The sequence below is a fragment of the Suncus etruscus genome, chromosome 2, assembly GCF_024139225.1.
Source record: "Suncus etruscus isolate mSunEtr1 chromosome 2, mSunEtr1.pri.cur, whole genome shotgun sequence".
Lineage (NCBI taxonomy): Eukaryota > Metazoa > Chordata > Mammalia > Eulipotyphla > Soricidae > Suncus > Suncus etruscus.
The window spans coordinates 95,852,815-95,870,208 of record NC_064849.1 but is presented as its reverse complement, the minus strand read 5'-3'; the positions used below and the strand labels follow the sequence as shown (position 1 = coordinate 95,870,208).

Genomic DNA, 17,394 nt, shown 5'->3' with positions numbered 1-17,394 from the left:
TGGTCGGAGGCTGTCAGCTGTTCCTAATCACTACTCCCCAGCTCATCTCGGGTCCTGCCACTAGACTCTCCCTCTTGCTCTGCTTAGCACACATAAAGAAGATGAATTACTCCCCGGTTGCTCTTCCAAAAAGCATATTGTACAACACATTCCAACACCGTGAGCAAAGGATGGGCTAATGGGCAGAGTAAATGGGTATCTCAGTCTTCTCCCTGTGGGTCTCGTACTTGCAGCTGTGGGCCTGTGAGAAGTGAATGCCTGAGCTGACCCTTCTGAGAGTTCCTGAGAGCTTGTGGAGAGAGAAGTTTTCCTGGGCTTGGTTGTCTCGCCAAGCACATGACTGGAGTCATTGCAAGCCTGTGGTAAACTGTCAGGAGAGGCCATTGTGTGATTAAGACAAGCATGGAGAAAGCAACGCTTTGACCACTCAGAGGACCTCACCACTAGGTTACCCCCGTGCCAACGGAATGTCGAAGTCCATTAGCTCTTTGGGTTTTTAGAGGAAAAACCTTGAAAGTGAGGCCCTCACTGCTTTTCTGTATGGACGCTCATTTTCAAAGTTAATGATAGTCTGGAAGAAAGGAATTGTTAGCTCAGTCCTAACGGGCTATGAAAAAAAGTGATTTATGTGGGGTTTTTTTTTTCTACTACTGAGAGTACTGTCTTTCCCACCCATCTTTCAAAAGAGAATGCTTCCTTTATGCCTTGGCACTCTTCATTTTACCAATGAACATGAGAATTCAAAGAAAAAGAGTTTTGCTGACAAGTTTTAAAGGTTGTATTAAAAAATCAATTTGCCCAGAAAATTACATCCCATCACAAGCAGTAAATTTGTAAGGAATTTTCTTGTCATTCTCATGCAACATAGCCTCATAACTAAGTGCTATTAGAGGTGAAGAGAGTGTCAAGTTTGTGATATTATGAACAGCCATAATGGGAAGAAAATGTTAGCCAGGAGAAAAGCCCAGGTGAAAATCCTTTCAATTTAATTGATTGAATTCCACAAAATTGTTCTTGATTCTTTGTGAAGATGAATTAACTCTCTCTCTAAGATCACTGATTAAATAACCCTCTTGGCTCAAAATTCTATGAAGTAAACCTTTTCTAAAATGTTTTTTCTATGTAGAATAGACAGTTTCTGTTTATTAAGAATAAACAAGATACCAGAGATTTGTACCTTCATTTCCTTGACCCCCAGTAGGTAGATAAAATAAGCTCTTAGCTATGGAATAAACTCTTTCAAGCCATGGGAAGAGTATAGAAAAAGAACAAGGTCACATACAGCTCTTGGCTCCTTTTAATAGTATCTACTATTAACTGAATGGGTTTATATCCGTGTTACCCCAATTTTTTTAATAGAACCTACACTTTACATTGTGACTATACACATACATGTATGCAAATTAATATGTACCTTTACTACATGTGATACTTTTGAATAATAGTCTCTGTTCTGTTCTCTCATTCATACAGAAAGGGGAATCACTTTTCTGCCAAAGGTTACTGGATATTTATAACATTCATAGGTCATAGAATACATATTTAGAAGTTGTGAGCAGCCAATAAGAAGCATATGTGTCTGTCCCACCAGGGCCATACCATACGAATTCATGAGCCTTAAGTGACCTGCAGACCAGATATTTCTGACCCTTGCATTAATCGGTGAGAATACTAATCAAAATCCATTAAGTTGATGACCACTAAGTTATGATGACCTGCATCATAAGCACATATTATGACGCTTCTTCAATGTTTATTTTATTTGTGTATTTTATCATTCTGTTAGGACATAGACCAAAAGAACAATAACACTTTTTAATAATATCTTTATTTAAATATCTTGATTACAAACATGATTGTGATTATGTTTCAGTCATGTAAAGAACACCCCCTTCACCAGTGCAACATTCTCACCACCAATGTCCCAAATCTCCCTCCCTCTCACTCCACCCCCACCTGTACTCCAGACAGGCTTTCCAGTTCCCTCTTTCATTCGCATGATTATGGTAGTTCTCAGTGTAGTTATTTCTATGATTGCACTCACCACTCTTTGAGGTGAGGTTTATAAAGTGAGCTGGAAGTTCCAGCCCTCCTCTCTTTGTCTCTGAGGATGAACAATAACACTTTTATGAACAATTACTTTGTTTTTTGTTTGTTTGTTTTGAGGCAGTGTTCATGGGGTACTCCTGGGCTCTGCACTCAGAAATCCTTTCCTGCAGGCACAGGGGACCATGTGGGATGCTGAGATTCGAACCACCGTCTGTTCGAATCAGCTGCATGCAAGGCAAATGCCCTACCGCTGTGCTATCTCTCTGGCCCTGAACAATTACTTTTATTTAAGAGTGGATTATGTTACCAAAGGTGGAAAAATGATAAAGAAATGAGAGTGTGTAGGCTAAAGTGAGAGAAGAAATAGGGTGCTTCCTAAAAGATATTGTATGCCAGGGATACTGAATATCCTGTTAGTCTAGGAAATGACAATGGATCATTAAACTCATTTGCTTATCAAATGATCAGATATTTATGTGATGCTGGATCCCTGTTTCCCTCTAAGGAATGGATCTGTCTCTCATTCTGCAAAATAGAATAAACCTCACTATTTTAAATTAACTGAGGAATGATCAGCCAAAATTAGTGAAATTAAACTTCATAATACTGTTGTTCTTTAACAAGATAAGTCTAAATTGTGCAGGTTCACTTGTATGTGGTATTTTTCTGTGTTCTGCACTATGCAACAAAGAGTAGATGTGCATGATAGAATCTGCAGAAACAAGAACCAATCTATTACATAAAGACCAGCTGTAGTTTGGTTATACAGAGCTTCTCAACTTACTCTTAGTTTCCGTATTGTTCAAAAGTCAGCTGTATGGGGGTGGGGGTGGGGCCACACCCAGTGATGTTCAGGGGTTACTCCTGACTCAGAAATCGCTTCTGGCAGGCTGGGGAGGGGGAAACATATTGGATGTCAAGGATCACCCAGGATAGATGCTGCATGCAAGGCAAATGCCCTACTGCTGTGCTATCGCTCGGCCCCCATCTGTATTTTAAATAAAAGCAACTTTGGTATTGGTACTCCATATAGTAACCTACTAAAAATTTTAATTACTTTACTTAAACACTATAGTTTACAAGGCTATTTATAATACAGTTGTTTATTTTTGTTTTTTTTTTGTTTTTGCAAATTACAAAATTGTTCATGTTTCAGCAGCGGGGAGGGCAGAAGGTAAAAATTATTGTAAATATATACTTTTTAGCCACTCAATAGTAAAAACAGTAATGAGAACACTATTCAACAAATAATTCCTGGGTGACTTCCTGTGCGGGCCCTGTTCTCATACATGAGGGCTTAATCAATGAAGGAAACATCTGGTAGCTTTGCTCTCTTGGCACTAAAATCCTCTAGAGAAACATGCAGTGATCATTGCTAGCATTTATCAAGGACCTCCTTTGCAAATTCTTTATGTAAGGTTTCTCTACACTTACAGTGTAGGTATTATTATTTTCTTATCTAGAGGAAATAGGGTTTGTAGAGGTCAAACACATTTAGAGAGTTGTTTATTATTGATCTGCTTCTTTAGTAATAAGATTCATATGCCAAGCACCATATTAAGCATCTTCTGTATGGCAATCTTTAGAGCCATTGAAAAACCCTATAAAGAAGTTTTCATCATTCTCATTTTACCCATGCAGAAAATGAAATTTTAGAAAGGCTCAAAAAACTAGAGGCAGAAATGGAATCCATTTTTTTCTGTGCTCAGAACCTGAACTCTTCTTTCTTCACAATGCCATAAATTTAAATTAAAAGTATCTGATTTTGTAAAGCTGACCTTAAGAGGTCTGAGTATGATCCTTTAGAATCAAGATGACCTGGTGTTTCCCAAAATGAGTGGTGGGAAGATGGGTGGGTGTTATAGATTGATCTGAGAAAAGCAGATTTGCTGTTTGCTTGAAGGAACATTTCCAGGGGGACACTGAGCGGTTTTTTGATTTGTTTTTGATGTTGTTAAAGTTTTCCTATAAAGGGGGTTGTAGGCCAAATAAGTTTAGTGAGTTTATTTGTTTTTTTTTTATTTTTGGGACACACACCCACAAGCTCAAGAATCACTCATGGCAGGCTCAAGGGAACATATGGAATGCCAGGGATTGAACCCAGGTCGGCTCCGCGCAAGATAAATGCCCTACCTATTGTGCTATCAATCCAAGCCAAATAAATTTGGGAATCTCTGCTGAGTTATGAGTTATAATCTGCTTTCTATTTATGATAGAAATTTGTGGTGCAATTACTCTTTTTTTTCTTTTTTTGGTTTTTGTTTTTTGGGTCACACCCAGCAGCACTCAGGTGTCACTCCTGGCTCCACGCTCAGAAATCACTCCTGGCAGGCATGGGGGGCCATATGGGATGCCGGGATTCGAACCACTGTCCTCCTGCATGAAAGGCAAATAAATGCCTTACCTCCATGCTATCTCTCCGGCCCGATAATCATTCTTTACCAACAATTTCTAACACTTGTAAGGGATTGGGGCCACACACTCATTAGTTTGGTGTGTGGGAATTATTCCTGGAGGTGTTGGGAGACCATGTGATTTTTGACATTAAATTCATTTGGGTTCCCAATGCAATGCTTACAACTCAGCCGTTTGAATTCAATCTCCCAACCCTAAACTAACTTAAAGATTTGCCTTCTCTTCCAGAACCCAGAGAATCATGGGACTATGCTTCCTTCCCCTCTCCCCAGCCCTCGAGTCCCCACTCGGACTCCCCCCCAACACACACACACACACAATCTAGACCAGAAAAAAACATTTCAGAGAAGAAAGGCAATATAATTTTGACCATAGAATTAAAGGGTTTGAGGCCAGAGAGATAGGGCACAGAGGTAGGGCATTTGCCTTGCACACAGCCGACCCAGGTCGAGAGGCGGTTCGAATCAAAGAAACCCATATGGTCCCCAGAGCCTGCTGGGAGTGATTTCTGAGCATAGAGCCAGGAGAAACCCCTCAGCGCGGCTGGGTGTGATTCCCCCCCCCAAAAAAAATTATAGTGTATTTTAGTTTTAATTTATTCTAGGGACACATCCAGAAATACTCAGGAGATATCTAGCTCTGTGCTCCAGGCAGGAATTATTCCTGGTGGGACTCAGGGAACCAAATGGGTTGCGGGGATTGAACCTAGGTTGGAGTCATACAGGAAAGCCCTCTACTCACTGTACTCTCTCCAGCCCCAAGTTTTCTTTCTTATGAAAAAATCATTCCCCTGTATTCAAATGAATATGGTATGCATTAGAGTTCATCCTTTATTTCTTTGCTGTACATTTGCCCATATTGAAATTCTAGAAGGGTTAAGAACAGACGGCTTTTATTAGATGAGTGTTGGAGAAGTTCATTGTGGAAAAGTATATCTAAAATAAAATAAAAGTTGAAACAAAACAATACTCTTGAATTAGAAATTGTCATTCCCTCTTCTGTTCTCCTAGATAGGGTCTAGTGACCCTGAAGGAATAATGTGACACTCTGAAACTGAGTGAAAAGATAATTCACAATAGAAAGCTTCATTAGATTTCATGTTTCAAATACAGAGATGGGGATTATTCAAGAAAGTATACTAACATATCCTAATGTATAAGAGAATTTTAGCAGATGAGATGATAATAAACTTCATGCAAATAATAGATCCTTGAGAAGTTGATATTTAATAATATATAAATGTATATTATCCTTTAATAACTGGCTGCATTTATTAATTGGCTACATTGACCCAAGAATCCATGCCAAATATTATACCCAAAAATTTAATTTATAATACAGACTTAAAGAATTTTACTGCCCTGTAAAAAAAGAAAAGAAAAAGATACATAAGAGGCTGGAGAGAAAGTACAGTGGGTAGGGTGCTGTCCTCACAGTTGGTGAACACAGGTTCAATCCCTGGCATACCATATAGTTCACTGAACCTCCTAGGAGTGATCCTGAGTACGGAGCCAGGGATGGCCCAAAGACAAAAAATTAAAGAAAATATTAACAACAAAGAAAAACATTAATTTGATTCAGTTTTATTGTGCTTAAGACTGCCAAAAGATAAAGAAGTAGAGGTGTATATGACCAGTTGCACCAAGAATCTGTTCATCCATCTCTTCAAAATTATGCCTTTGATTGCCAAGATGTTAAGCAGTCTTAACTTTATGAATTCCAGGAATGTGTTGTTTAATTTCTGTTAAACATTTAACTCATTGGTGAACATGTTATAGACTTATAGAAATGATACAAAGCATACCAAAACTATTAAAAACGTCTAAGCTTGATAATTCTTCTCTTTGATTGGAAGAGATAATACCATATTAACAGAGTAGCAATAGTACCTGGTAATATTCTTTTGAATTTCAAATGTGTATAATTTCTAATGGCCAGTTGTTTTTATAATAAAGATGTCAGGATATCTAGAATGGAACTCACTTAGCTAAGCCCAGGTCAAATTAAGAAAATGGGCGCCAGGCAAGATCACTATCTTGACTACTTGCTCTGACATGTGTTTCTGAAATATGAATTTAGATGAACACACTGTAACACTCCCACACCAGCCTACATACCCACATAACCTCCTTGCTCTTTCTTGACCCATGCCTTGTCTTCCATATATTTTACTGACAAGGCTCAAGGCCAACTTTCACCTTCCCAAACATGTAGAGCACTTCCTGCCAAAGTTTCATTTTCCTCAAAGTGAGTTAGTACTTTATCCTTGTCTGTAGACAATCTGACATTGGTATGTTGCCTTTGACACAGAACTTTGTCTCTTGGATTTCATAAGGTTGGCAAAGGAAATGGGCATTGTGGGCAAAGAGGTAGAAGAGTGTGCAGTCAGGTTGTGTCTTTCGAACTTCTTCCTCCATTATTTCAGTTTGAATACCAGTTTCTTTCAGGCCTGATACCTGATAGCATAACTACATCTCTCCTGTTGTTGTTCTGTTTAGCAAATATAGCCTTGTTTCTAGTTGTACCATGACTATTACAAGCCTGTCAGAGAAAAGGAGAATGGGAAGTACTTCGAGCTGGAATGAGAGGTGGAAGATCCTGGAACACCTGCAAAAGTTGCACCTTATGAAATACCATGGCTCACATTAGGGAAAAGACCCACATAAATTAATGAAAATACTCATGCACTCCCCATCCCTTGACTGAAACAAAGAAACTATTGTTCTCTGGGGTGTGAGGGGTTGTCTATTTTCTCTTCTCTTTTGTTGTTGTTGTGATTATGGGGGGAGGTATCACATATAGTAAGTTGTAGCACCAGGAATCCCAAAAGACAATGCCAAAGTAATCAAAAACAGCAGTGCCACAGTTATAGCAGTCAGGACAGTGCTGAGGATCAAACTCTTCCAAGACAAGATCTCAAGCATGCAAGGCAAGTACTTTACCACAAGTTGTTCTGAGTCCCAGTCTTTCAAAGAGAAGGATCAACATGCAGAGCAAGTTGGGGCCTCTCATTTGACTGTAGATTTTTTATCAGGGCTCTTTGCTAAATATATGCTTATTTAATAAATATATATTATTGAATTTTTATATATATTTGTATATATAACTTAATAATTGTATTCAGCTATTTCAGAATCAGAAACAGTGAAGATAATATTTCCTATGATTTCTCAATTTTTATTTTGTTTTTTTTTGGGGGGTCACACCCGGTAGCACTCAAGGATTACTCCTGGCTCTTTGCTCAGAAATCGCTCCCAACAGGCACAGGGGATCATATGGGATGCCAGGATTCAAACCACTGTTCATTCTGGATCAGCTCTTTGCAAGGCAAATGCCCTACAGCTGTGCTATCTCTCTGACCCTGGGTTCCTCAATTTAAAAAAAAACAAAAACACCAATATATGTAGACTATATTTCCTATGGTTACTAGCCCTATAGTTGTGGAATCTAAGCTAATTCCCTCTTTTTCCCCTGGTGGTGAAAGGAACGGAGAGTTAAGCCTCTTCCTTTGTTTGCCATTTTGGTTTCCAGTGCTTTACATTGACCATTTAGCACTTTCTCTCTCTCTCTCTCTCTCTCTCTCTCTCTCTCTCTCTCTCTCTCTCTCTCTCTCTCTCTCTCTCTTTCTGCTGCCTGGTATTCCCTATTAGTTATACCTGGCCTATTGTGTCTACATCACTCACTGACTGAAGAATTGCAGTATTCAATAATGATAAAGTTTAGACAAAGAAGGAAAAGAGAGTGGTGTCCCTCTGTGAGAAAATATTTAAAGCACATGATATTGTGAGATGTAATTCAGACCAAAGAATGTAAATGCAAGGCTAGGACACTTTGCTTTTTAAAAAACATATTGGTCCATGTTTAATGTTGAAATTAAGTATTGAAGTATTGAAATGTCATCTCCTGACCAAAGGTACTTAACCCTAGGCTTCAAGAACTTGTGTAAGGATGAAAGAAGCTAAGTTCATGCTTGAAAGCCAAAGTTATAAGCACTGCATTGGCTTTCTCTGGGACTGTCAAATTGAGATCTGGGTTCAAGTTCCCAGTCAGTTTTCCATGGTGTTATCTAAGACCTGAAGAAGTGACATATGTGTTTTAAACTTCCTCATAGTTTATTGTTAAAAATAAAACACATCAGGTACTAAGAAATTGCTTATTGTGAAAACTCTAAATAATGATGATTCAAATACAAATGAAAAGGCATATTGAAAATAAAGACTTTATTTGAAACTCATTAGCACTACATCAAAACTTGGGGGCAAGCCAAACTATATAGCTAAAAATAATACATATTACTTTTTAAATTGTTTAATTATCTTTATTTAAACACCGTGATTACAAATATGATTGTAGTTGTATGTTAACAGTCATATAAAGAACACCCCCCTTCACCAGTGCAAGATTCCCACCACCAATTTCCCAGATCTCCCTCCTCCCCACTCCACCCACACCTGTATTCAAGACAGACTTTCTATTTCCCTCATTCATTCACATTGTTATGATAGTTTTCAGTGTAGTTATTTCTCTAACTGCACTCATCACTCTATGTGTTGAGCTGCATGTCATGAGCTGCACCTACATGGGAAGATGGGGGGAAATAAGGGTTGGGACTGAGGCAGTAAAAGATTAGATATGAGCTTTGTAGGGCAGTATCAAGGTCACAATACAAGTTGGATATTATGCATATATAAACTATATGCATACAATACTGTCAATAGGAGACCAAGGAGAAAAAATTTCCAGTGACTGTCCCAACATAAACCAGTGCTAGAACAACCAGCCATCCTCCCAAAGCGCATTTCCATTACTGTAGGGAGAGGTAGGGGGAAAGCCTGATGACCCCTATAAAGCCCACCTGGACCGACACCCAGGGAAGGCCTGGAGTCCAGGGGGAAAAGAGAGGGACAGATGGGGGCCTGCCAAGCATCCCAGCACTCCCCAGGCTAGGGAGAAGGCTTCCGGCATGGGGCCTCCTCAAACCCCATACCTGGCACGAGCTGGCCTCCAGAATCAAAGAGGAAACCAGAAGCCAGATATCTGGCCACTCTCCTCCTCATGCACCTCCCCCCTGGAGTAAGGAAGGAGGGGGGAAGCCTGAGGACCCCAAAGAGTCCACTTGAACCACTTCTGGCCACCTGAGCTGGCACCCAGGGAAGGCCTGGAGTCAGGGGAAAAAGACAAGGATGGCTGGGGGCCTGCCAAGCCTCCCAGCACTCCCCAGGCTAGGGAGAGGGCCTCTGGCATGGGGCTTCCCCAAACCCCATACCTGGCACGAGCTGGCCTCCAGAATCAAAGAGGAAACTGGAAGCCAGATATCTGCCCAACCTCCTCCCCATGCACCTCCCCCCTGGAGTACGGAGGGAGGGGGGACCCTGAGGACCCTAAAGAGTCCACCTGAACCCACTTCTGGCCATCTGAGCTGGCACCCAGGGAAGGCCTGGAATCAGGGGAAAAAGACAAGGACGGCTGGGGGCCTGCCAAGCTTCCCAGCACTCCCCAGGCTAGGGAGAGGTCCTCCGGCATGGGGCCTCCCCAAACCCCATACCTGGCCAGAGCTAGCCTCTACCTCTAGAATCAAAGAGGAAACCAGAAGCCAGATATCTGACTGCCCTCCTCCCCATTTACGTCCCCCCTGGAATACGAAGGGAGGGGGGAAGCCTGAGGACCCCTAAGAGTCTACCTGAACCCACTTCTGGCCATCTGAGATGGCACCCAGGGAAGGCCTGGAGTCAGGGGATAAAGAGGGGGACAGCTGTGGGGCCTGTCAAGCCTCCCAGTACTTCGCAGACTAGGGAGAAAGCCTCCGGCATGGGGTCTCCCCAAACCCCATGCTGACAAGAGCTGCATGAGCTCAGTTTTTCAGACCTGTTATTTCCTTGTGAAAATTTCTAATTTCAGTCGTCAAATCCTCTTGATGCTTAACTGTGCTCCAGTCTAGTCTATCAATGCTTTTTTAGAGCCCCCTGAACATCTTCCATAATTTTAATCTAAACTTTCTATTTGAGAGGATACCTAGCTATTTCCTACTTTTCAGATTATCAGAGCAGCCATCTTGATTTCTTTAAACATGGGAGTGTTCTGCAAAATTTCTCCATTGGTAGGACTGTTGATTGCTTCTTACAATGTGGAGAAATGGAATTCAGGGGTTGAAAGATAAGGCAGCAGCGCTTCTAGGGTGTGGGTCCTGGAGAGATTATGGTCCTTGGTGTCTCTAGGCTGGCTCAGCAGGAAAAAGGCAGAGAGCATGGCCACTGTCCCTTTTAAGTCTCTGGGTGCCCAATCACACACAGGAATCAGTCCCACATTCGTTGGGTAGGGACATCTTACCGGGTGTGGGTCCTGGAGGGATTATGGTCCTTGGTGTCTCTAGGCTGGCTCAGCAGGAAAAAGGCAGAGAGCATGGCCACCGTCCCTTTTAAATCTCTGAGTGCCCAATCACACAGCAGGAATTGGCCCCACATTCGTTGGGTGGGGACATCTTACTGGGTGTGGGTCCTGGAGGGATTATGGTCCTTGGTGTCTCTAAACTGGCTCAGCAGAAAAAAGCATATTACTTTTTAAAATATGTACATTACTATAAAAATGTCGGTATGAACAGAATCATTAGTTAGACACAAAAGCACTATTGGAATCTGATACTGAGCATTGAAATACGGTATCTTTATAGAAACAAATATTAACTATAAGAGAAAGTTATGTATTTAACCATAATTTAATTATACCATGATTATATTTTAGTATTTAGGTGGAATTATGGAGGAAAAAGAAAGAAGAAATTTGATGAAGTAGTTTATGATAAAGAAGAGCCTATATAATTATAGATGATATAATCTTTGAGAATTTTGTATCACTTTTAATATTTATCCATCAAGAGAGGCATTGAGATGTGCTCCATTTGCTAGAGCAGTTAGGGAAATCTTAAAAGTCATGCCTCCTTTTTTACCTAGGATAACAACTTGCCTGAGGTAGACTTGAAGATGGCCTGAAAATGAAAGGAAGAAGAATATTTAGCATGAGGTGAGGTGCTCCAGGCCTGTGGGACAAGGTGGATAAAGGCAGGGTGAAAACATAGAACAACTCTATCATTTTTAAAGTATTAGATAAGGAAAAATTAAACAGCAAAGGAGTCATATTTGTCCTTACCAGTCATGTCTCTTTTAAATGCAAATGAGAGAAATATCAGCATGTGATCAGAATAACATATTTTACATAAAACATAGAAAAATACTATCAGAAGGGCTGGAGAGATAGCACAGTAGGTAGTGCACTTACTTGCATCTGCATCTATCCCAGGTACCCATATGATCACCCAAACCCCACCAGAGTAAGAACTGAGCACTACCAAGTGTGTTCCCCCAAAAATACATTAGATAGATATAATTTTTTTAAGAATTTAATAGCAGTTTATCTGTATGAGTCACTACAGTGCTTAACTTGAGATGCATTTAGACTATCCTCCTAGAAATTTTTTACGTACTTGCTTTTTTCCCATTTTTTTTTTCACCATATGTGGTGGTAGTCTGGTATGTAGAGATTCTCAGATCATGCAGTGTTAGGATCAAGCCTGGGGTACCCACATGCAATGCATGCACTCCAGCCCTTAGACCCCCTAGCCCTAGCCCAAGTTACTTTTTCTTTTCCTTTATCTATAATATATTATTTTCTTTTTCTTCTTCTTCTTTTTTGGGAGGGGTCACACCCGGTAGCTCTCAGGGCCACTCCTGGCTCTACACTCAGAAATCCCTACTGTCAGGCTCAGGGAGCCATATGGGATGTCAGGATTCGAACCACCATCCTTCTGCATGCAAGGCAAACACCCTACCTCCATGCTATCTCTCCAGTCCCATATTATTTTCTAATATAAAGTAAATATTTTCTTTCTTAGGATAAAATACTAGTTGTATTTATTAAAACGTATTCCCTCATCACTCTTCACTATTGTCACTTCCCAACTAATAGAAACCTAGGAAAAAGTTGGGCTGTACTTTCAAACAATTAGAGAACTGTGTGAAATCTACTCTTGGGGAAGAAAATGCTGATCATGTGTCTTACCTTGTATATCTATTTTATGTTTTGTTTCTCCTTCACCTTTTTTGGTACCCTAATAAATTCGTTGCCAAGTTCTTGTACTATGTATGAAATTTCATTGCTGGGTGGGATGAGGTTCAGGGAGTAGAGAAAGAAATGCTGTTCCCATGACTTTTTCTGGAGAATTTCCTGAACTGACTTCCTGAAAATCTTCTGTTTGCCTTCCCCAGGAATGGCTGCCCTAGATAGTAAGGCATCAGGGAAGATGGGGATGCGAGCTGTAGTCTATTATATGACTACGACCATCATTGCCGTAGTGATTGGCATAATCATTGTCATCATCATCCATCCTGGGAAGGGCACAAAGGAAAATATGTACAGAGAAGGCAAAGTTGTACAAGTGACAGCTGCAGATGCTTTCCTGGACTTAATAAGGTACGTCTTTCCCCCTTCATCACTTTGGGTATGATTTCATCACACAACCCTTCTTTGGAGGGGCTCATCAACCCTTGGAAGAGGGATCCAGACAAGCTTAAAATGAAGGTCACGTCTGTACTTCTCTTTAACAGATATCAAAAGTAAGAATTCATATTCTGATCTCATGTAAAAGATCATAAAGCCTTGCTTTTTGGGTACATAATTTCATGGTGCAGTTGATTTCTCAGTGGTGCTGTTCACCTTGGAATCTTAATAATTATGTTTTTTATTGGATCACTGTGAATTACAAAGTTACAAACATACAATGAATGTTCCAGCATCAATCTTTTCACCAGTGTTTATTACCCTCCACCAATATCCCATTTTCCTCCTGCCCCACATCCTGCCTAAGTGGCAGGCACTTTTCCCAAAAGCATTGTTTTTGTTCATTGTTTACAAGCTAACTTATCCCTCACACTCACATTCCTGTGGCAAACTTCCTACTAAAGACCAGTTCTGCTCTTCATTTCTATCACCTTTGGGCTTTTGATATTCCCCTATGAAGTTTCTTTATATCTAACATATGAGAGAGATTATTCTGAGTCTGTTTCTCTCCCTTTGACTAATTTCACTCAACACGATAATTTCTAAATCTATGTGTATGTATGTAGCAGCAAATTGTCTGATTCATTTTTTCTTATATCTGAGTAGTATTTCATTGTGGATATGTACCAAAGTTTCTTTATCCACTCATCTGTTCCTGAACACTTGGGTTGTTTTCATATTTTGACTATTGTGAATAGTGAGGAAGTGAACATAGACATGCTGGTGGGATATTAATAAATCTTTACCTACTTTTTCAAGTCTTACTTTTGCCCTTAAAGTCATAAGTATATTTTTATATTTATTTAAATATAATCTGTTCAATAGAGTATTTTCAATTAAAACTTGAAATCACTGTCATCCTTGACTACACAGAACAATTTCTTTCCAAAATGTACTTTAGAAATCATGTGGACAGTCTCCAGTTTTTCTTGTCTTACTCTTTTTTGATGGATTAGCAGATCAGTAATAAAGGCCTAAAGGCTAAATTCTTTAACTTTGTTTTTGTACAAAGCTCATTCTGATTATGAATGAGTCTAACACTTGAAACACACTAAGAGTTGGACTTACACAGACCTCTAAAGTTAACCAATTTGATCCTAGCACCTTTTAGTCTTTCCTCTTCAACAAATGTCCTTACTCAAGTCCTGGCAAGTGGCACATTCATATTTAAAGGATTGTTTGAAGAGGATTTGCAAATAAATGGGAAGTGTTAAGGAGACCTCCTAGAGGCTGTGAGACACCAGGAAACTAAAAAGAATTGAAAGCAGTTTTGTTACCATCCCTAGCTCTGGGAGGCAAAGGAAGGAGCTATTAGTGAAACTCCAGAAAATATAGTCTACTCTCAGGTTAGGCACTATGGTTTTAATTTAGAAAAGAGCTGAAACTTAACCTGGTATTTGAGAGCTGGAAGAACAAATATATATCCACTTTCCTCTCTAACTACCTTAAAATCTGTCATTGCATCCCAGTGGACAAACCCAAGAAGCTAGAAGGGAAGAATCTACATTGCTTCAGTCCAAAAGATTAGTTTCCCAAAAATGTCTATATAATAAATAGAAAGAGAACTGGACCTTATTTCAACACTAGTGTTAATTCCTTAACTACCTGCTAGTATTCCTCTATTAAGTATTCTTTTTTTTTTTTTTTTTTTTTTGGGTCACACCCGGCAGTGCTCAGGGGTTACTCCTGGCTGTCTGCTCAGAAATAGCTCCTGGCAGGCACGGGGGACCATATGGGACACTGGGATTCGAACCAACCACTTTTGGTCCTGGATTGGCTGCTTGCAAGGCAAACACCGCTGTGCTATCTCTCCGGGCCCCTATTAAGTATTCTTTAGCCTGTCTGTCCTCCTCCAAACAAGTCCTTTTCTAACCTTTTTATAACTTACCAAATAACTGATAAACCAATTCTTGATACTTGAAATGTATCCTCTTAAATGTATCACTCATCCTCTTAAAAAAGTACCTCTTAGAGACTTGATTTTACATGCAAACTCAAGGCATCAGTCTTTGCCAGGAAATTTGAAATTTTTGAAAAGCAAAGTTTTTCTTTAGTTGCTTTTTCAATTCCCACCTTTGAGTCACTTTGAATAAGTTGTTAACACAACCCAGCTTCAAAAAGTGTCCTCATGAAAGGCTTTTTAAAGCAGTTAACCACAACTGAAGAAAATATAGCAAATTGCCCTACAACATTGCTTCATATCAAATTATGTTATCAGACTATGATAACCTTCATTTAATTTTGCCCATACAATTAACCAAAGTTTTTTTTTTATTTTCTGAAGTTTAAATGAACATTACCCTCAGGTACTTTTGGATTTAGAACTTTTGAATTATTTTCTTTCTGTATAATTTCTACTTTTCTTTGAAGAATTAGAATCTCATCCCTTCCAATCTAGTTGATCTTATAGGAGCACTGTATGTTTCTTCTTTACCCCAGTAACAATTAAGATAACTAATCTGGGGGCTGGAGAGATAGCACAGTGGTAGGGTGTTGCCTTGCACACAGCCAATACAAGACGGATGGTAGTTCGAATCCCAACATCCCCCAAGCCTGCCAGGAGTGATTTCTGAGAGCCACTGGGTGTGACCCAAAAACAAAACAAAACAAACAAAAAAGATAACTAATCTGTCTGCATTTTGGTTGAGCATTGATCCTAGAATCACCTAAAGGTCATATTTCTGTCAAGATATAAATCAATAAACCCATAAGGCATAGACAGGAAGGAAAGAAAACAAGTAAGACTAAGGAGTAGAAAGAAGAGGACACAAATTTATAGCATACAAATGTTGAAATATTGGGTTCTTCCATGAAGCAGATTATGGGTCATTCCTTCTCCCAATTGTCAGTATTAGAGTCTTAATGAAAGTTCAATCCAATTTCTTCTTTATCAGATGAGTCAGCCAAAACCAAGTAAGTGCCATGCTTTGACCAAGCTTATGCAGCTTGCTTGGAAGACCCCAGCAAGTGTGTTTCCCATTATCTTCTTTCCCACATACATGAACTCAAATTTTTCTCTGAGAACATGACAACCTCTCAAATGACAGGGGTCGCAAATTCCAGTCTTGCAAGTCATCTGTCCATTGGTAAAGAAAGAGATCAGGGAATGTAGTTTCACTACCATGCCTCCCAATGGGTCTTTGTGAGGACTTTTTAGGGAACAGAATTCTATAGTCCAACCATGACTTTTCTTTTTTTTTTGCAGTGCCTGAGACTGAACCCAGGGCCTCACACATACAAAGCAAGTACTCTACCAAATCACATCCCTAGCCCCTGGCCATGACATATGATTCAGAACATTTGATCCTTTGACACAATGCACATTACTTGAATAATATTGAATAATATTGAACAATAATTCTATTAACCAGAATGATTGATAGAAGGCAATTTTGTTATTACTTTGATTCTTTCTAGGAACAGGGTTTGATGGCATAATGTTTGAACAAATAATTCTATTATCTGACAAGAGAACAGGTAAGTTGAATAAGAGATCTCTCCTAAAAAATATGAGCTTCAACAATCACATTTAAGGATTACCATCTATCCCATTTTAAGTCATACAGCCTACCAAAACTTTGCATTTGCCTCTATGCTTCTTGGTTCAATGCATCTTTACCTTAGACATAACAAGAAGGTATTTAAAGAACACACTTAGTATTGGAAAATATTTTTAAGTGATTTTATTTTCTTTGCAGAAATATGTTTCCTCCAAACCTGGTCGAAGCCTGCTTTAAACAGGTAAATAAACTACAACCATGAATTCAATTTTTAAATTCTCTTTAGAATATCAAGTGGGTATTTTTTATTGTAGTTTTTCCCTTTCTCTACAATAAGAAACAATTGTCTTACCAACCAGGTGAACAGGCTTAGGTTTTTCTGGGAAATTTGTCCTAGGGAAGTGTGTCTTACCTTATTTTAAAGGTATATTAGCTAATAGATACTGGTATTTCCTATTTACAAATAGCTCGTTGTTTAATTTGTCTAAAAACAAATTGTTAATTTGTCTAATTAACAATTAGACAATTGTTTAAAGACAAACAGGAGATTCTCTTTTTCCCACAACTATATCCTGTACCCAAAAGCTATCCAAACAAAATAACTACAATAAAAATACATTTAGAACTTACCTTTTTTGGGGGGAGAAGAAGCACATCTGATAGTGCTCAGGAACTACTCCCAGATGTCTTCTGAAAGTGCTCAGGAGACCATCTGGTGCCAGGGATTTCATTTAGACCTTTATGTTCTACAAGTAAAGCATGAAGTCAGTCCATGAAGCTATCTCTTTAAGTTTACAATTGATGATAAAGGTTAGAAAGATTATTGGAATTTCTAGGTTTGGTTAAAAAAAAAAAAAACCAATGGACTAGCTTTTAAAAG

The 17,394-nt window shown here is 39.3% G+C and overlaps 1 protein-coding gene across 2 annotated transcripts in view; it reads left to right on the top strand.

The window, feature by feature from the left end:
- Window positions 1–17,394, top strand: part of SLC1A3 (solute carrier family 1 member 3) — a 95,805-nt gene that overhangs the window by 61,402 nt on the left and 17,009 nt on the right. For both annotated transcript variants that reach the window (XM_049768569.1, XM_049768570.1), the window contains exons 4-5: window positions 12,723–12,927; window positions 16,713–16,755. In XM_049768569.1, the coding sequence (XP_049624526.1) occupies window positions 12,723–12,927; window positions 16,713–16,755 (248 nt within the window). The remainder of the gene's footprint in view (window positions 1–12,722; window positions 12,928–16,712; window positions 16,756–17,394) is intronic.